Consider the following 22,031-nt stretch of genomic DNA (forward strand, 5'->3'; position numbering starts at 1 on the left):
CTTTTTTCTCATTTGATCTTCACAATAATCCTAAGAGGTGACTGCTATTGTTATTTCCATTTTACATTATTTGTATTTGTATTTATCCTCTTCCAGAGATAATTTAAGAATCTTTTGAGAAAGCATGTTAGTGTAAGGGTTCTTTTCATTGTTCTCCCTCTCTCTAGTCTTATTTAATTTTGGTACTATTAGAAGCTTAAATTTATAAAACATTTTAATGTTTGCAAAACATTATTAAGTAGATCTCTGCATATAAAACAATCCTGTGATTTAAATACTACAGGTATTAGTATGTGTATGTTTTATATATGTGTTTATATAAAACAAATCTGTGATTTAAATTCTACAGATATTACTGTGTGTATATTGTGTGTGTGTATGTTTATACAAAACAAACCTATGATTTAAGAATTATGGTTATTACTAGTCACATAATCTTTCTGGGCTTGTTTTTCCTCATCTCTTAAATGAGGGAGTTGGACTAGTTTACTTCTGAATCTATGACCACTATTTTATGATAAAGAAATAGTAAGATTAAAGGATTTGCCTTTGGTCACACTCTTAGTACATAGCAGAAGGATATAAAACCCCTGTCTCTTCCTGACTCAAATCCAACATTCTTTCCCCTTTACCAAGATGTCAGATGAAAATTGACCACTTAAAATAGTAATACCTTTAGCATGATGTAATCAATTTTCTTATGACTTGGTAATGAAGAAGCATTTATAGAACATATTTTCCTTAAGAATATTTCTACTAGAAATAACTAGATTATTCCCTTTAATGAGAAAAGAAAAGACATGAAACAATTTCTTGGTATTTGTGCCCCTTCAGAAAAGTTCTATTTGTTTCTCTTTCATGTAGACTTCAGAGGAATGTCATTGTATTTTATTTTTCTTTTGAATGTCACTACAATAATGAGATCGCTATTTTAAAAAAGTTATTAACATTTTCAGTCAGGTCTGATCTGATTTTTAAAATTAAATATAAGTCCTGTAAAAACAAGTGTTTTAATTTATAAACTAATACATATCATATCATAACATAATACATATCATAAGAACATGTAGTAACAACTTAGATCCTATCCCTTTTCCATTCCACTTTTGATACAAGGCTATCTTTTCTTTTTCATAATTCTTAGGACCTATAGACAATTTCTCTTAAAAGCCTTATCAGTTAAAAAGATCTGGAATTCCCAATGATTATATGTTTATTTTTCAAATGGAATATTATTTATTTTGGGTTGATAATTGCCATAGTTGATCTAAATTTCTTTTGAAGAGGAAAAACCAAATGACTTTTTTTTTTTTTTATCAAACTCTTATTTCAATACTTAGCATATCTTAACACTTCCATATTAGTAGAGAGTTTACATAAATTTTTGAATTCAAAATAATTCAACTGATGCTGAGCCTCCTAGTGCTGAATCCAAAATTAGCTAGACTGGTCTTGGAAAAACAAGCAGAATCTGTCACTGAGCCTATACTCTAGGCTTAAGCCTCTTCAATTTAATAGGACCTGTCAGAGTCTGGATTTCCCAAGCATAACTTTTTGAACAGTATTGAGATAATGAAATAGAATTGGTGTAAAAATTTCATGAATCACTAAATTAGTCATCTTCACAAATATTAGCTGTGACTACAAGTCAAAAGATAACACTTATATTATAAACAATATGCACCTGTTGCTCAAAATCTATATGTGGTTATGTTCAAATTTTGGTTTGATTGTTTTTCAGTCATGAAACCATTTTGAGTTTTCTTGGCAAAAGTACTTCAGTGGTTTTGTGATTTCCTTTTCCATATCATTTTACAGATCTGGAAAATGAGGCAAACAGGCTAACATGACTTGCTTAGGATCACACAGCAAGTGCCTGAGACCAGATTGGAACTCAGTTTTCCTGATTCCAGACCCAGCATTCTATACACTGAACCACCTTGCTGCCTTTATGTTTACTTTGCAAGTAATATTATATTCATATGCAAAAGGACAGCATATATGTGCATGTTACAAGTTATAACATTACTGTAATGGAAGATAAGGGAATGCTATACACAATATTTCCACCATCTTGGTTGTCCTGAGGCATTTGAGAGAGTACACATTGGACCAAAGTGGGTAGAATGTTAAATCTGGAGTCAGAAAGACTCAGTTCAAATTCATCCTCTAATGCTTACTTTGTTGCCATGGAAGACATTTAATGTCTGAGAACATCAGTTTTCCTCATGTAAAAGTTGAAGGCGTTTTGTTAACCTCTGAGGTCCCTTTTAGTTTTAAATCTGTGATCTTGAAAAGGAAGACTATATTGTTGCATAATGGGGAAGTGGTACTCAAATAATATAGTTAATTGAGATAACTATAAGATTCTTCAGTACTATGTTTGGCTGTATTAAGACTTGGATTAAGATTTTGAATACATGATTATTTGCTTTGCAGATGGCATAATACTAAGAGAAATAGCTAATATTATTGGATGATGGAATAAAGATTCAAAAACAATTTCAAAGATTAAAAGAATGAAACTGAGAAAATGAAATTTAACAAAGATAAATGTTTAAAAGTTAGACTTAAACATATAAATTTAGGTTAAAATAATAAAAATAATAAAAAATAAAGGAAACCTAATTTGCCCACACTTAACAGAAAACTTTTAACATGGAAATTTTAGTTGACTACAAGCTCAATATGAATATTCAATATGAAGTACTTCCAGGAAAGTTAAATGCAAATAGTCCATATTAGTTACATGTGATTTCTAGAACAGGGAAAGTAATTAACTATTTCATTGTATAAATACATGTCAGAATACATGGAATATTATATTCAGTTTTAGAGTCAGAGTTTACCTGGTAAATTAATGATATGATCTTGTATCTAGAATCAGGCAAGAGAAATGTTTAAACAATATGGAAACTTTATTGTAAAAGCAGTAACTTAAGGAAGTGGAAATGTTTATTGGTAACTAAATATATGCATAAAGAGGATAGAGATGTGCCTCTATCGCCAAAATGTTGACTAATTTTTCATTATTTTCTTGTATTACTCTCATTTCTTTTCCCAATTTTCCCTTTACCTCTCTTAATTCATTTTAAAAATTCTTTTGGAGCTCTTTACAAATGTTTTTTGGACCTGAGACAAATTTACATTTTCCTTTGTATCTTTGGATATAGTAGTTTTGACTTTGTTATATTCTTCTGCTTTTGTGCTTTGATCTTCCCTGTCACTCTAGTAACTTTCTATGATCATGTTTTTTATTTTTTTTTTTGTTTTTATTCCATTGTTATTTCTTGACTTTTACCTTGCTGTTAAAGTTGAGCTTTACTCTTGGAGAGAAGGCAACACTTCCCAAGTTTCAGGCCTTTCTTGATCTTATTCTGAGAGCTAGTTCTAGGCATTTGTAAGTTTTCAGTTCTTCCAAGGTAGTGTGATCTAAGAAGAGGTATGTTTACTACTCTTCTGGCCTATGCTTTGGTCTGTGATAAACCACAAATACTCTTTTCAAGTTTGGACTTATGGCCAATGTCCCCATTCCTCTGTGGCCATAATCTCTGATATGCTTTTGCTCCTCCTCTCTTTGGGACTGTTTCTCAGGACTGTGACCTGGATCCATGAATGAGCAATGTAACAATACCTTACCCAATGCCAGCAAAGAGATCCATGTAATTTCCTTCTGACCTTACTGTTTGTGGACTGAGAGCTCTGGAAGCTATTGCTGCCACCACTGATTCAGTCTTCCAGTCCCTTTATATAGTTTCTACATTAATATTCTTAAGGCACATCTGACTTCATCACTTGCCAGCTCAAGAATTTTTAGTTACTCCTATTACTTCAAGGATAAAATACAAATTCCTCATTTTGCTATTCAAAGTCTTCCATAATCTTGCTTCTTCTTTACCTTTTTATATTAACTTATGTTACTTCCCTTGATACACTTTATAAAACTATCTTACTAGCTATTTCTTGAACTCATCATGTCTTTACAATGTTTATAATGTATTCTCTGTTCACAGAAACTCCTTAGAATTCCTATAATTCCCCCCCCCCCCCAGGCTGGGGTTAAGTGACTTGCCCAGGGTCACACAGCTAGGAAGTGTTAAGTGTCTGAGATCAACTCGGGTCCTCCTGAATTCAGGGCTGGTGTTCTATCCACTGCGCCACCTAGCTACCCCTCCTATAATTTTTTTAAAGGTCAGTTTAGTTAGCACTTGTATTTCCTAATCTCCTCAATTGTCAGTACTCTTTCTTTCCTCAGATTGCCTTTTTTACTTATTTCTGTTTTTGTATCCATACTTCCTCCCTTCCTTCCCCAATATAATGTATGTAGACTTAAATGCAGTTTTTGTATTTTTCTTTTTTTTCTTTTTGTTCTTATCTTTGTATCTCTGGCAATTACCCTAGCACCTCATACATGGAAGATCTTACTCAATGTTAGATTGGTTTGGATTTTATAGACAAAACATATATTGAAGTTACTTGGAGTAGGGGGAGATTTGGGCCCAGCATTTTCTGCTTTAAAGTGTGCATTAGTAGAATGGATGATCTTTTGAAGTAGTGAACCTTCTATGAATGAAAAGATTGAAATATGTTCAGGGATATGGTTTTCCCTTTGAAAATATTTATCTTTTTCCCCCTTTCTTTTGTTTCATCATTTTCTAGGGATTTCCTTTCCCTTACTCCAACAGAATCCTGCCTTGTAACAATAGAAATTATGGTGTGTGATTTAAGTGCTCTAACTACTGGGGAGGTGTCTCTGTATGTGTTGTATGTTAGTGTATTTGTCTTTGGAAGGGCGTAATAGTAAAAGAAGATAAATCATTTCTGTCGAAATATGGAGATGAAAAGGGAAGTACCCTTTTTCTTTCATTTTATTAGGTTCTAATAGTATGAAACTGAAAGCTTAGTTGCTGGAAGAATTCCACCAAGTTGTGAAGGATGAAGTATTTGAGATTGGAGGACAAGAAACTATATCTTTCAAGGCTTTATTAGCAACTCTTCACCCAATCATACCTAATTTTTTTAGGAATATTTCCTCAAAATAGTAAATATCCATGAGTCAACTTATTCTACTAATAATCCCTAGTGGATTATTTCTAATACAGCTCAACCTCTAGCCCAGCATTTTATACCTAGTATAGGCATTTGATAAATATTTATTATTTAATTGAGTTAGGATATATAGTCATTTGTTTTCATGATTTTAACTAAAAGTTATTATCTTTTGTTTGACATCTCTGCATTTTAAGTCTTTTCCCTATGTCAAAAAGTAAACCTAGACATACTTAAGAGCAAAAAACATATCTTGCTACTTCTGTGTTTTTCAATATGTTCAGTATGGTGCTATGAATATTCCAGGTACACAACAAATGTTAAAATGGGGAAATTTATGAATTTGAGGTATTGTTTAAGAGTCATTATGTATACAACAACAAATAAAAGTATGTTTTTGCCCTTAAGAATCATTTTAGCAAAGAAACTATAAATGTAAATTTCTATAATTTTTACAAAAGAATATTAGAAATGATTTTGAAAATATTAGATTATAATTAGATAATTGAATAGTAAAATACCCACTGAGGATGTGATGGGGATAGCTAAGATGAAGAGCAGCAACCAAAGAGATTCCCTTTGCAATCAAAGAGAGGTGGAGATAGAAAAGGAGGAGACGAAGGATGAAGTGTAGATACTCTAGGAGGCAGTGGAGTTAAAGGCACAAATAGAGACAGGAACTGTAAAAGTGGAAGGATGAGCTTTTTTTTTGGAGATTGAAGTAGATAGAGAAAGGGACAGATGATGATGTAGAGGGGTTTTTGAGATATTTATCAAGTATTTAAATATATAGTTATTAATGTTCTCTCTTGGTTTCATATAAATGATAACAAAAAACTTGCCTTTGCAGTAAATTTACTTTGACAAAACACAAAGCAAAATTTTGTATTTGTTTGGGTGAAAACAACCTATATGTTAAGAATTTAGTAATGTCAATTTATTAGTGTGATTTCATCAATACCTCTATAAATAAAATGGAATTAAAATTTTTTTTCTCAGGTATTATCATAGAGATTTTCAGATAGTTCCATAAGTTCCTTCATGGATTCATATGAAATAAACTTACATTAGTAGTAACTTCAAAATTTGTTACTTCATATTTCCGTAAAGATTTTTTTTTTTTTTTTGCTTCCCTGAATTTTCAGGGCTTGTGTTCATTCCCTTAAAATTATAACTTGCATATTTTCTCTCCTTTTCTCTTTTCTCTCTTCTTGCTGCCCCCCTTTTTCTCCTCCTTGCAAAAAATAGATTTGAGATGCTGTAAGATTTCTCAGAGACCATAAGAGAGCTTTTTAGAGAGTCATAAAGGATTTGGTACATAGTATAAATTTTAAAAAACTATAAGATTGTAAAGGTTTCCAAATATTACTTTCTTCTTTTTTAGTCAAAAATCATTCTATATGTGATTAAGGCATGTTCAGTTTGATAATTTTGTCTTCAGACATTTATTCTTTTCTAATATTTTAGTCAAGAAAACAGGTGAAATAGATGTAGAAATTTTTACTTCAGAGGTTCAGTGATGATTCCAAAGATATGTTCATTGAGGATTCTAGAACTATATCCAGTTCTTGTTATTGGGGATAGAACTATGCTTAACTAACATTTGTTATATTCTTAAAAAACTGTCTATAATTTGAATTCATGGGAATCCCATAATGCTTTAAATTCACTAGGAATTTAAGATCAATATTATGTTAAGTATAAAAAGAAATATTGCTTCCCTAAACAGTTTTTTTTCAAATCTGGATTTTTTTTCCCCTATTGGCTTTTTCCCAAAGAAAATCACTCCAATCACTATGTTGTAGATGAATTGTGCACCTATGATACAGTGTGTTGTGTACCATATTCAGCATGCATCCTATATGAGGACCACATCTTTTATCCCTAGGGCACCATGTGGAATAGGGATGAGGTCCTGACCCAATTGGGCAATGCAGAAGTTTATCCTGCCAATGGGAGAGTGGCATTTCTGGCAGCAGAGTTGCTTCCACCCATCTGGGTTGGTGCCATGGCAAATTTCCCTCACTGAAGGAGTGGATCTAGAGCCCTGATCCAGCTGGTCAGATTATTTGCTGATTTTGATTGTCTGTGCCAAAGATCCCTTTTGCTGATATGGATATTAAGGAGTTGACTGTAATCTATCCTCTAAATTCTTGATCATTGACTATCTCTAGGTTTTGTCATTTGAAATTGCATGGTATACTTTCATTCAGCACTTTAAAAAATGATGCTATTGTGAAATAACCTATGAAGCACTTTGCAAATCTTGAAATACTGTATAAATATTATCTATTATGAGTATTGCTTTAGAGAGGAAGTACTACTACTGAATTGAATCAGTAACCTTTTGAATTCTAGTTTTCATCTCTTAACCCATGAAAGTATCCTTAGGCAAATCACTTTCTATGGCTACCACTTTATTCCTTTATTTGTTAGGAAAATGCAGATAAAAACATTGATCTTTTTCACAGAAGAACAAGAAATTTGTTGATATATAGTTGGTGAAAAATACGCAATTTGATTATTAGATATAAGCTGTGAAGTTATGGTTACTTTATGTCCAAAATTCTAAAGAATAAAGTCACTATTGTATTAGAATACTAATAATTAATGTAAATTGTAATTATGATTATGATGGACAAGGGTGAATGGAGCCTTCCCATCATAGGATACTTCAGAGGGTATCAGATAGTCAATTAAAGCCAATCTTTCAGGAGAGGACTGTATCTGGAAATCTTTCTATAGAAGGACCAAAAAAGGGACCAAGTTAGAGTTTCTGATACGGCAGGGTTGGGAACCCAGAGAATGTAAGTACTTGTGTTTCTATATCACTGTAAGTCTCTTTATACTATACTATACATTTTCAGATTAATTTTCCTAAAATATGAAGATAGATATTACTTTTCTATGTCATTCTCTATCCAAAAAACTTAAACAATTCCATGTATACTATAATATTACTTAACTTGTTATTTCAGGCCCTTCGCCATAAAGTCTCTTGCATAATTTTCTAATTTTCTCTACTACTGTTCTTATCTAGAGCCCCTTAATGGTAGCCAAACCGGTCTGTCTATTAGCTCCTAAATACTTTATTCATTTCAATAATTCAACCTTTCTCTTTAATTGTTGTCCTTTTTAAGCTCTATTACATATGACCTAATTTTTTTTTTCATTTTTTGTCTCAATTGCTGCCTTTGCTTATTTGAGTCCCTCCATTTGGAATGACCTCCTTCCTCATATGTATTTCCTGAATACTATACATTTCTTCAAGACACATTTGAAGTTTCACTGGCAGGTTATTGGTTAGAAAGGAATTCTCTCTATAACATCTCTAACAAGTGGTCATCCAGATAATACAAATCCCCACAAATGTGAAATTTTTAATACCTCATAAAATAACCCATTTTATAAAACTAATTATTAAGAATATTTTCCACATATTTCAGGGTTCTATTATCCTTTTTATTTTTATTTGTTATTCTTCATTTTGCTCTCTGTAGTTCAGCAGAGCAACTCTAGTCCATTTTAGTCATGGCAGTCTTTCATATATTTGGAGACAGTTATCTTGTCACTTTATATTTTCTCAAAGTTAAACATTTCCCATATCCTTTAACCAGTTGTATGGTAGAGTTTTAAGTCCCTTCATCATTCTAGTTTTTGTGAACTTTTTTTTTTAATTGAACACTGTCTTGCCAATATCACACTCAAACTTGGCAACTTAAAATGAGAATAATATTCCAGCTATGGCCTGATCAGGGCAGAGATTGGTATTATTGTTATCTCCCTTTTTACACCTAGAACATAATGTCTCTCTTAATGTAACCTAAGATGAATGAACTGTTTTTGGTTCTAAGTCATACTTTTGATCTATATTGTATTTGTATTCACCAAAATTCCATGTCCTTTCTACATTAATTGGGGTTTAACTGCATCTTCCCTATCTTGTATCTCTATACAATTAATTTTTCTCAGTCTAAATGTAGACTTTTATATTTATCTTTATTAAATAGCACTTCTTAGATAAAACCCATCATTCCAGACTGTTGAAATTTTTTGAGTCTCAGTTCCTTCATCCAACACTTTAGCTGTCCTTCCCAGGTTTTTGTTATCTACAAATTAGACAATATGCCATCTCTTTCTTCAACTAAGTAATTGATCAAAAATGTTGAAGAAAATAATGTCAAAAGCAAAGCATTGGAGGACTACTCCAATTCAGTCAATCAAGGTTTCATTCATTCCTCTATTCCTGCCTAGTTTTTTGCCAGATTCTGGGGCTTTAGGCAGAAATGAAACAGTCCTTGTTCTCAAGGATCTTATAGATAAAAATAAATAAGATCATATGTTCATGTATTGATGTATACATAGAGAATAAATAGTAAGTGAATACAAAATAGCTTAGGAGAAGGGAAGACATTTGCTCGTGGAGGGATTCAGAAAAGGCTTCAGATAGAAAATAATGTTTGAGCTGTGTGTTAAAAGAAGTGAGAGATTCCATATCCCTGAGGTGAGAAGGGAGAGAACATTACAGGCACACTATGTCAGAGTTTCTTAATTTTTTTTTTTTTTGCAGGTATGTCATGGACCTTTGGTAATCTGGTGAATTTTATGGCTCTGTTATCAAAATAGTGCTTGAAAATGAATAAAATACCTAGTAGGAATACAAAAAGAAATTAATTATATTAAAATTCAGTCATCGGTTCATCAAAACTTCAACCTATACCAACCCACTTCCTTTAATTATTTCTCTTTGACTCCATTCATCCAATCATTTCTAAATCTACCAAAAGTCCACATTCCTTCTTGTCCCCAGTGATGCCATAAAGTATTCCATTAATGGTCTTGCTGAGCTGCAGCTCTGCCATGTCTACAGCATCCCTATGATCTATCAGTTTTAATTGACTGTTGATCAATACATCTTGCAGTACGATATTCATTATTATCAGGTGATTTAAGTTTATAGGACTTTTTGTCTGTACTACTTATTCAGTTTTTTAAGTTGTAACTTGTATTATTTGTTATCTTTTAATATGTCTAGGTCTATTCTTTCTCTTTACCTTATAAACATTAGAATGAAGTATCATATTTATTTTGTTTTGTTTTGTTTTGGAGGCAATCCATTTAAATGGCTTGACTAGAGCACATAGCTAGTAAGTTTCTCAGGCTGCATTTGAACTCAGCTCCTCCCGATTCCAGAGCCAATATTTGTTTAGTGGGGAGTATCACTTAACTGCCCAATTAAAATTATAGTACAATGTTTTTTTTTATAGAGAGGCAATCTTAATGTTTGTGAATGAATATTTTATAAAGTTTAATACTATTATATGGTTCTAATAAAATGATTTTTAAAAATTTATTAAATATTTATTAATTTATTAAATAATTTTTATTTAGTTTAATCAATTAAAACAATATAATTGCTTTTTTGATCTGTAACTAATATTGAAAATGAAGGCCAAAAAACATGAAGTGAAGTGAGGTGGGGAGCAGGATAAGCTGTTAGTAGCTCACATTTATATAGAATTTGATAATTTACAAAACTCCTTGAAAATTCTATGAGTTATATACTGTGGTATTATTATTCCTATTTACTGAAGCTTGGAGTTATTAAGCAACTTTCCTACTGTGATATATAGCTAGTAAGTGGAAGAGTGGAGACTGGAATCCAGGTCTTCTAACTTCAAAGCCAGATCTTTTTGTGCTGTTCTATGTTGCTTCTGTTACTAATGAAAGGAATATATATGCACTGTTCCTTTAAATATTCCAGTATATGTGTGCAAAGTCTATTTCATATTCCTCTAAATATTCTGTGATTTTGTTAAGGAGAAACGGAATCTTTATTATAAAAAGAATAATAAATTGTAAAGTAAAATATAAATAATTGTCATGGGCATAGCTTATCTCTTAATATGATAGTTGTAAGTTATTTTGAAATTTAAAAGTTGAATAAAGGAATAAAGAGGTTTTGAAAAGACACTTAACAATACAATTCTGAGTCTTATACTTAATCTGGACTTTTTTTTCTCCAAATGGGATCTTGCATTTCTGTGTGTTTAAATTGCCCTTTGCTCTTTGCCTGATTAGAAAATATTGCTTCTTTTAAAAAATATGTATCTCTTGTAGTTCTATTGATTTGATAATGCTATATTAAAGATTTTTGTCTTTTATTTTTACTTGTTAGCTTTTGCGGAAAAAAATTTTAAATTAAACATTAAAATATGTGTATGTTCAAATTTTATTGTTCTGAGTGTTTGGAGACATTTAAATGACAATTGGTTGTAACTTTCTGAAAATAAGTATTAGAATGTGCTGATTATTCATGTGATAAATATGAATAGTTTTTCTATTAAAACAGCTAAAATGTCCTTTCAATTTTTTTCAAGACTATTAGTTCAGTAATCTCTATACCTGGTTGAGGCTTAAAAGAACTTGTGTCCAATGTTTTGTCCAAATTTAAATTGGTGAAATACTTAATATTAGTACTCTCAGTTCCATTTTAATATTCTATATTGCTGTAGGAGACATCTTAAAATATTTTGCCTCTTTCATATGGCAATCAAAATATGAATACTAAGGAACAAATAATTTTTATATATAATTCCTGTTTATGAACTAGATAATTATACAATACACAAATGCAAAATAAAATCCTGCTATTTGAGGAGGTGAAATATTATTAAAAGCAGAGATCTAGGAATGGAATAGTAAATTGTTTTCCATTTCATCGTTTCATTTTTTAAAATGGGTCTTTATTTGACAATCTAAAAATATCTCACTAATCTGCATTTTGGACAAGTCTTTTCCCTTTGTCATAAAAAGGAAGAGTACTTAAATTTTCTGATCATTATATTTATGTTGTAAATAAAAGCAATTTAAAATGTAATTGCATTGATTTTATACGAATGATTTTTTTTCTTTCCAAGGAAATAGAGAAACTGAAATTAGAACTGAATGAAAACAAGCAGCGTATTGAACAAGCACAGCAGGATGGAGCAAGAGCCAGAGATGAGTGCATAAAACTGACAGAGCTGCTGGGCAAAACGGAGCACCAACTGTACCTCTCCAGGTACCCCCTAATCCTATTAAATGCCATAGCACACATTTCCTTCTACTCCTTCTTTTCCACAGGCGTCCAGGCAGTTGTTACAGACAGTCTTAGTCATTCGCTCCATGCACAGCTTTCAGGCACATTAGGCAAAGTGCAGACGTGGAAGCAAAACATGTGAACGATGAATGTGGCTTCTATAAAACACAATCTTTATTCTAAAGGACTCTTAGGTATTAGTGATTCACTTTTCAAACAGCGGCCAAAAGGACATGCCTCATGCCCCAGAGTTAACATTTTGGGGAGAATTATGGGTACTTGGGGAGAATGTGGAAATAGCTGTAACATATGATATACCAGGCACACTGAAAAGAGTTATAAGATGCAAAATTTGAGGGGTAGATGGTATAAGATTTAGAGATTAAGCTGATTGCTGCTATTGGCCTGTTGAAAAAAGTGTTGCTAAGTATGTGTTGCAAAATATATTGTTGCTTGTAGTGTAATATGAAGGTCTTAATTATTAAGTGTCAGTGTCATGTACAAGTCCCCCAAAAGAATCAGAGTATTACAAGAAACAAATATTCTGAATGTATTTTTAAAGCAAGAAAAGAAAACAATCAAATAAATGTATTGAATGATTCAGATCTCCATTTTAGTGGCTATATATTTTGAGTTTTAATAATGTTTTTTTTCATTTGCATGCCAAATAACTACATTCTTCATATATCTTAGGGTTCCAGTTGGCCTTAAAGAAAAAGAATCTTGCTACCAAAACACATACAAATCTTCATGATACTAGGTTCTAAAATCAGTTAGACAACAGCCATCCATTCACACTAGCATGTTGAATTTGAACTATGAAATGGGGACTGATCCCTTTTACATTAAATATGACAATATAATTCAGAACACGGTACAGTAACAGATGGAGGAAAGCACCACTTGAACAGCCTGCATTTGGAGAGAAAAAATATTCTAGAGGTTGATGAACCTCCCAAAGTTTTGGGGTAGTGTTAAGATGCCTTTGGTTCTGCTAAAATAAAACTTTCTTCAAAACATTTTGTTATGATAATAATCCAAATGGTATGCCAAGCTCTTCTTTATTAAAAAAAAAAACATCCAAAATAATACCATCTATAGATGTGTGATATCTTGGAAAAATCCCAATAGCTGAAACACTTTATCAAGGGAAAAAAATTGCTTAATAATGCAGAATAATAACTGTTCTTTTAATGCAAATTTAAAGTAGTTGTAGAATCAGGAACTTGTCAGTGTAGTTTATATAGTTATTTAATCCTGGAAGTTTTAGAATTTAATTTCATCATGAGAATGTTAATATTGTTTCTTCTAAGTCAGCCTACTATTGAGCACCAACTATTAGTGTATTAAGCATTGCTCTGCTACAGAAATGGACAGCTTTTAATGTCTCAGTGCATCTGAGGACTAGTAAATAAATATTAATTCTGGATTTGTTCTTATACCATTCTGTCTTATTCACAGAGTTAATTTCAGAAGTCAAAAGTCCATAGAGAGTTTCATGTGCAGTTTTTTCTTTGCTTGTATAGTCTGACAAGACGATTTTTTTCCCAAGGACGGACAGCACATTAAGATGCAGCAACTGCTAAAAATGGATGATTGACATCTAGTTTCTTTGTTCTTCCTAGAGAATATTTATATCACCTTAGTACTTTGTAAAATTGTTTTCTGTTGATCTTCTGTTGATTTTCTGTTGGTTTCAGAAAACAACATACTTCGCGTCATAAAAAATAGAACTTCCAGCAAGTTCTTGGTATTATTTTTCTTTTCTTAATTACAGCTTCCTTTTGAGCCTTCTCTACATATTTGGCAAAATGAATGCTTATAAAATTGTAGGTGAATTAAAAATGCAGAGTCTAGAGAAGATGCACCCGTTTCATGTAAAACACAAGATTGTTGACAAAAGTTTTCAACTCTTAAACCACTTTATTCTAATTTCTAAGCATTTTTCCCCCCACCACATTTCTTAATTAATCCAGTATATCTTCTTTAGTGCCTAGGACAGAGCCTTTCACACACAGTAAGTGTTCAATAAATGTACATTGAATAAATTAAAGACATTCAATTTGATGCTTGTGAACCTTTTTTTTTTTTTTTTCCTATTTCAGTTTAGACCAGCTGCTAAAATAACAAAATGCAAGGCAGGTGGCTAATCACCATATAGCTTCAACTTAAACATTTAAAACTTCATGTTCTAAACAGAAGTTCAAAAATGTAATTTTAAAATTACATGAAAAATAGTTTAACTATGAAAATGAATCCATTTCTTCAGAGGAAAGGAAAGGAGATAGAGTAGAAATATGTGGATCATCTGAGGGAAAAAATTCCTACTTCTCAAATATGATTTATGCTTTCATGCCAATGTTAAGGAATTTTTCCCTTGAAGGTTTGTGAAAAGCAAAAGACAGAACCTAGGAATTCAGCATTTATTCAGAAGAATCCCCTCTGATATACTCTATTTGAGTAATCAGGCTTTATAGTAGATGTTACATGTGATCTTTTAGCAACAATCCCCATATAGATAAATTGCTTTCCAGAAAAGCAAAGCCATGACCTTCCCTGATCTACTTCTAAGATTCCAGATCAGGGTGGCACTTAAAACTGTAAAAAAGGCTGTGACCCTCTTTTACTCACAAGTAGAGGGTTGAGAAAGAGAGAATGAGAAGGTAGAAGAACTAAGTAGAGGGCATTTGGTTAACTATGTCTAATAAATAGATAGATAAATGATATATACATATTTGTAATATACAAACATGAGTATATGTATATACACATATATATTTAATCTTAAGATTTTCTGAGTTCTAATTACTAAACATAGCCACAACAAGAATTTATACATAACTTCTCTGTTAGCCTATATAGGAAAGGGAATGTTTTTTTTTCTCCAAATAATACACAGGGTTATTGCATCTATATGTGGCTGTAGCTGAAGGATCATAGATTTAGATTTGGAAAGGGCCTTAGATGTCTTCTGGTCTAGCCTTTCATTATTTTATATATAAAAAAAAAAGTCCTTGAGAAGTTATATGACTGCCCAAAGTTACAATGGTAGAAGTTAGATCCTGTGATTTCCAAATCTAGGGTTTCTTCCATTTTCCAAATGAAATGTCATAACAAATGTTAGCCATTTGTTACGAGAAAATAAAAGAAACAGAACAGAAACAAAAACAAAAACAAAAGCTCTGAGTGTATTAAGGAATTCATCCAAATCAGGATTCTTACAGTAGGTTTTAGTTGCAACCATAGTAATGTCAGTTGACATTTAGATAGCACTTTGAAGTTTTCACAGCCTTTTACCTACTTTATTGAATATTTAGGTAAAAGTCCTCCACCACCTGTCCTCATATTACTGTTCTAGATTACCTCATACTAATTCTTTACATCAAAGCTTTTTAATCTTATGTCATGGAACCCTCACTTATGGTGAAATCTGTGGTATCTTTATCAGAATAAGTGTTGTTTCCTACATTCAAATTGAAAAAAAAAGGCTAATTTTCAATTAGAGATTAATGAAAGTAAAGAAATAATTTTGTTTTCCTTCAAAATTCAGGGACTCTCTGAAATCTACCTATAGATCCTGTAAAGGTCTTTGGATCCCAGGTTAACCATATATCTGCTTTTGTCAAGTGAAACTACTTTCTTACTTTTCTTAACATACCTGGTTGTTTGTTGTCTTTTCCTTTTTTTATTCTTGTAGTTGGAATGTCTTTACACCACTCAGAATCCATCAAGGCTAAACTGAAAGAGGCCACCTTTTTTCATAGAATTTTTTTTCATCACCCTAGTTGGAAATGAAGAATGCATTCAAATAGCTATAATATAGTACATCCATTCACTGATCCCACTCCTCGAGCTACATTTTTATTTGAATGGAGCCATACTCTTTAATACCATTTTGTTTCCAGTTATCTCAAGAAACAATTATACTAAATTTCTATGCATAAATATGCATCCAATTGTAATTGGGAAAAATACCAATAAAATGAGTTATATTTTAATGTCATGTTTGCATTCTTGAAAACAGGAGGCAAGAGGTCTTAATGTTATTTACATGTCATGAGGATTATCCAATACTCTATTATATAAATTAATTACATATTATATGCATCCTTGTAGACATACATGTATAGTCACAAATAGTTTAAATATAAAAATAGCAGTCATTTGGATCTCCAAGTTGTAAACTCCCTCAGGGCAAGGACAGTACTTTATATAGCATTGTATCTTCCACAATGCCTTCTCTTCCTACATAGGATGCTCTAAAAATACTTATGATTGACTGTACTGTTTTCTTTAAGAGAAAAAAATTACAATTGGAAACATAAATGAAATGTTTTTAATATAGTAGAAATGGAGAGTTACTAGCTTCCTTACTGGTGTAATACAAAATCTTGGTGAAATACAAAATTTCAGTTTGACTTGAAATTTCCCAGAACATTTCCCCATGGTTCCTTTAAATCTCACTAATTTTGCTATTCTTTTCTTCTTTCCTTTTTTAATTTTTGCTGCAAATAGGAAAAGAGGTTTTTATTTTATATGGCATTGGAATTTTTATTTACAATTTTTGTTTTTTAAATTCCTTTGACATTTAGTTTTTAAAGGGTATACATAAGATTCAACACTTAAAAAAAAGACATAAGACATGAAAGGATCAAATTATTATGTGAACAGCATACTAAAATAATGGTTTTAAAATGTTTTCCATTCTTCTTCCCATTTGTTGAGTCCAATTTGTCTGTTCTACACTTGATAACTATCATAAGGGCATGTTAATCTTAATCAGGAGGTAAAATTATATCCTTTTTCCAAACAACATCTTTCTGAATCATTGTCTTAGTTCAAGAGAAAAGTTCTGTGTGGGAGATCAAGAGGACATTACTGGCTTCTCTGAGCCTTCCTCTGCTTTTTCAAGGACAGAGAATATTGTATTGTATTGTATTCCAAGGGCAGCTCATTAAACTAGAATAGATCCTAGAAGGAACATGGGCATATTCTTTCATTCTTTTCTGTGCTTCTCCATAGATATTCTTTTTGTAAACAGAAGGGTGAATGGTAGACAACTTCCTATAACTGAAGCAATGAGCTATCTAATTATTCAAAATGCAATAATGGCTTGATGTTATGAACTACATCAATTAGTCAACAAGCATTGAGTGTCTACCAAAATTCCCTCCAGATCACTTTATCTATGGCCCTGATAAGTAGATAACTAAACTATAGTATTAGCATTTCATTGAAATAGGAAATAGAATTATGAATTGTCCATATCATGTATCAGTAGTTAGAATACAATTTATTAATAGATAGATTATTGGAGATCAATGTCCTCAAATTCTTGCTGATTTTCTTTGACATATTTTTCTGTCTTTGTTTATTTTGTATATAGCTCTTCTTTTACTCTTTATTTTCATCTTGAGATCTAATTTGAATCAGATAAGGAAAATAGCTTTGTTTTATATTGACATTTGCTTTAAAAGAGATTATTTTCTTTTATTGTAATGAGAATAAGACATGTTTATACATGGAACAGGTTAGGGCTGTACTGGGTGGGGTGGCTAATAAGAAATTTTAGTTTGATTCTCTTTTGCAAATAGGCCTTAGTTAGTTTATTTAAAATATTGTAAATTTCCAATGACCATTCTCCCAGTCTAGCCCTAATCTGTTCCATATATAAATGTTGTATTCCTATTACAACAAAAGATAATCCATCTTAAAATATGTTTAAAAACATATTTCGAAGCAATATGTATTTATATATATAGATGTATATATAAACATATATATATATATGCACTCACACACATACACATACACACATATATAAATTTTGAATTGCCTGTTCTTTGAAATTATCTACATAAATCAGTCTATCATGGATATAATAATTGAGAATGAATTCTAATCATGCAATCATGAGGAAATATTGAATTTTCTTACCAAGAATTAAAATTAAATCAATGAAATCACAGGTCTGGACAACAAACCAAGAGAAACAAATAAAAAAACTTCAACATGTTTCTAGCTGAAATTTTTCTTTCCTCCTATTTGCTTCAAGAATTTTCATCTGATGTTTCCATTTAAAATTAAGCTAATTTTTCTAGTATTCCTTTCATGAATAAATTAGTCAAAATGTGTCAAAATAATTTTAAATGGATATATGTGCAAGCAACGTCTTGAAGTCTGGAAATAGATGGCCTTGGTGCTGTTTTAAATTAAATGAGGCCTATCTTCCCTCCCCTTTCCAGTAGCAAAATAGTCTGTCAAGAAGCCACAAAGGAAACAGACTGTCTCCCACACCTTCTCCTTCCCCAACACATCCAACTTCCTCTAAAAGATGCAGGTCTGCACTGTTTACTTCCTCCTGTTTATTGTCATAGCCAGCAAACCTAGTCTAGGATGGGTTAAGTTCAAAATGTAGCAAAGGCACATATTTCATCTTTGAGAGGACTCCTTTTAATGTTCCTTGGATCCTAATTCTTTAGGGTGATAAAAATCATCCCATAAAGCAATAAACTGAAAATCTAAAGAGTCACAGTAGAGGAAGAAAGATTTTTCTCTTCTTCATACTTTAAAGAATATAGTGCTTGTGTCCTTTTCCAGATCATAAATGAGAACAAAGTTCAGCCAAGAGAGATGGAACTAAAACTCTATAAAGATTTAACCCAGTGATACTAATTTAGAAATTTTTTATTAAAAAAAAAATCTAAAATTTTATTTAAAAGTAAAATAAATAATAAAAATTAAAAGGTGTTGAGCATTTACCAAGTACTTAGTAGGTGATAGGCACTGTATTAAGCACTGGAGATACAAAGCATTGCAATCCAGAAACTCATATTCTGAGGGGGGAAATGAGTACTCATAGACTATATAGATTATATAGAAAGTTGTCTGAGAAGAGAATGCACTAGCAGCTAGAGAGCCCAATAAGTACAGTTAATAAGCATTTATTAAGTACCTACTATGTGCCAGGCATTGCGGTAAGTGCTAGGAATACAAAGAACAACCACAAAAGTTAAGAGTTTGTTCTCAAGGCGTTCTCAATATAATGATGGAGACATCATGCAAACTATATACAAACAAGATATAGACATGATAAATTGGAGATAATCAAGAGAGTGAAGGCATTAGTTTTCAGAGGATTGGGAAAGACTTCTCTGAAGAAAGTAAAGTTTTTAACTGAGATTTCAAGAAGCAAAAATGACTAGGGAGAGAATTCTAGACATGGGGAAGAGCAAGTAAAAATGGAGGAGTCAGGAGATATGGAGTGTTTTTATATAAGAAACAACAGTGAGTTCATTGTCAGTGAACAATAGGATATGTGAGGGGAATAATTGTGAGAAGACTTGAAAGATAGGAAAGGACCAGCTTATGAAGGTCTTTAAAAATCAGAAGATGTTATATTTGATCCTATAGGTAAAAGGCACCCAGTAGAATTCACTGAGGTATCAGTCAGACTCATGCTTTAAGATAACTGTTTGATAGCTTAGTGACTGACAAATTGGAAGGGAACCTCTAGAAGATAGGAGTTCAAAGAAGGTGGGGAAACTAAGAATATTCCCAACTTGGGAGACAGTCAGTGGAAAAAGAAAAAAATATACATAGAAAGGAGGGAAAAGCCATAAATCAGGAGACAGTGAGCTGGAAAATGAGGCATTATATGTCCACTACACCAAGTCCTTTGGAATTAGATCATAGAGTATATCTTATGGGGGGGAGGGGAAGGAAGGGTTCTGACAGTTCAGTGTACCATCTGTAAGACATTATCATTGTTAATATGTTTCACTGTAGCGAAATGCTCACCATCCACCAAGATAGAGGTAAAGTAACCAACCAACAAATAACATGTTGGAGCCATGGGTAGAGAAGTGGAGTATGCAGGGACAGACATTATAAAGAGCAGGGAAGATAGTGTTGTTTAAAAGAGCTATACAACTTTTAGCTTTTCACCTGTCCCTAGGTTTTGAGAAATAAAATTTGGATACTGTTTCTTAATTTTGCTTGGATATTGCTTCTGAGTAGCTACTGTGGCCCTTTGGAAAGACATTGAAAGCTCTGCATTCTATTCATTAAGCTTTTACAGGGATGTTTTGAGAATAAAAGTAATGTATAAAAATTATAGTATCTAAAGTAAATGTTCTAAAAATCTTAGACATGGTTATTGTAATAATAATTCAGATATCCTATTGCTATTATTAAACTCCTTCCATATATAATAAATTAATGTTCATACACAATATAGTTATCAAATCTATTGTGCTTTAGGGTAGTTATGGAATTATTTAATTAATCTTTTTTTAAAGTGTATAATAGTAGAGGGGTGGAGGTAGAGAAAAGAGAGTCCATCAACTTTCTTGATTTGATTTCTTTGATTTCTTGTCCTCATTTTCTCATATTATTCCTTGTTACAGATTCTAAATGGACTTATGTATCTTTAAGAAAACATTTTGCTGCCATTGAAGCTACAGTCTTTTTCACACAAATATCTAATTAGAAACTGTGCTATATCCTAAGTGCTTTATGTTCAGCTCTGCCTTTCAGAAATTTCACTCTAACAGAATACTTTACTTTTAGTTTTTTTCCTGTGTGTGAGGCATTTTGTTTCTTTGTATTTCCCTGTTAGAATTGAATTAGTTGACAGTGTATGGTTTAGAAAGTGTGGTATTCTTACTAATCAAAGATAAAATTCATTTGCTGAGGAGATAGACGGGGTGTCAAAACCATAGATTAACTCAATCAGATCCCGTACCCAATCTCATTTGCACAAACAATTATTTGCTAAAAGTGGAAGAAGAATGACAGCATGAGTCAACTCATGTAACTAATAAACTTTTTAGATTCTGTTTCATATGTTTGCTTTTCATTAAATTCAGGAATGGCTGCGACTGTGTTGTTGTGATTCAGTCAACATTTATTCCTATCTGTTTTTCATATACAAAGGCGCGGGGATGCCAGAAAATAAACTGTTAACGGAGAATTAACTTCTTTGGCATGCTTTCATACTTATCTTCCAAATTAAAGAAAATGAAATGGGCAGAAACAGAGTGTAGATTACCTCCTTTTTGTCAAAAATGGTGGGAATTTGAAAATTAATAATAAAAAAGGGAACAGATGCAGTAACATGCCAGAGGGAGATTAATGTGGAGAGTAAAATCTGTGAGCAACAAAACTGAAGCAAACTGAATCAGTGGGAGGTGGTTGTACAATCAAAATCAGGATAAAAGAGAAATTACAAACAACCCTGCACTTGTCAAAGTAGTAGTAATGAAATCCTGACTCTGCCAGCAGTGAGAACCTGTGTTAGCACTTTGGGGTAAGGATGGTAGCCGGGTGCCAGGTAGGAGGGCAGTGTTAGGTTGCTGGGCAGCAGCCATCTTGTGTAGAACAGATGGCACTGAAAGCTGGCAGGGGAGGGGCTCCTTAGCAGAACTAATCAGACAGTAACAGATAGGGCAGCTGGGAAGACTGACCACAGAGAGGGAGTCTGCAGGGTAGCAGAGTGCCATGATGTTTGCAGTGGTGTGCCCATTGGTCTGAGATAAGACCTTGCAATGTCTTTTCAATGCATGAAGTATGCTTAGACTTAGTTATTTTAAAAATATCAGTTTTGTCATAGCAAAATTGGGGTAAAACAAATTTACCATATCTGCATTTGGTTTTTGGACCTACCCTCCCCCTTCCCCCAATGAGTTTTCAACCATAGTTTCCAAGAAACTTTTCTCTTTTATATTCATTTAGTAGGGTAGAAAATGTACTACTACTACTACTACTACTACTACTACTACTACTACTACTACCCTGTAGTATATACCATACAATAAATTACACAGAACATATTAAATGGAGAGTTGTCTCGCTTGTTATACATCAGGAAAATTGTCCTGGCAATACTGTGGGAAGGTTG

At 32.2% G+C, this 22,031-nt stretch overlaps 1 protein-coding gene across 1 annotated transcript in view; it reads left to right on the top strand.

Moving 5' to 3' along the window:
* The window catches only part of SDCCAG8 (SHH signaling and ciliogenesis regulator SDCCAG8), a 246,686-nt gene that overhangs the window by 117,138 nt on the left and 107,517 nt on the right, over positions 1-22,031 (top strand). The window contains 1 exon segment of the mRNA XM_074262533.1: positions 11,970-12,112. Coding sequence (XP_074118634.1) covers positions 11,970-12,112 — 143 coding nt within the window.

The sequence above is a fragment of the Sminthopsis crassicaudata genome, chromosome 4 (genome assembly GCF_048593235.1).
Source record: "Sminthopsis crassicaudata isolate SCR6 chromosome 4, ASM4859323v1, whole genome shotgun sequence".
Classification (NCBI taxonomy): Eukaryota; Metazoa; Chordata; class Mammalia; order Dasyuromorphia; family Dasyuridae; genus Sminthopsis; species Sminthopsis crassicaudata.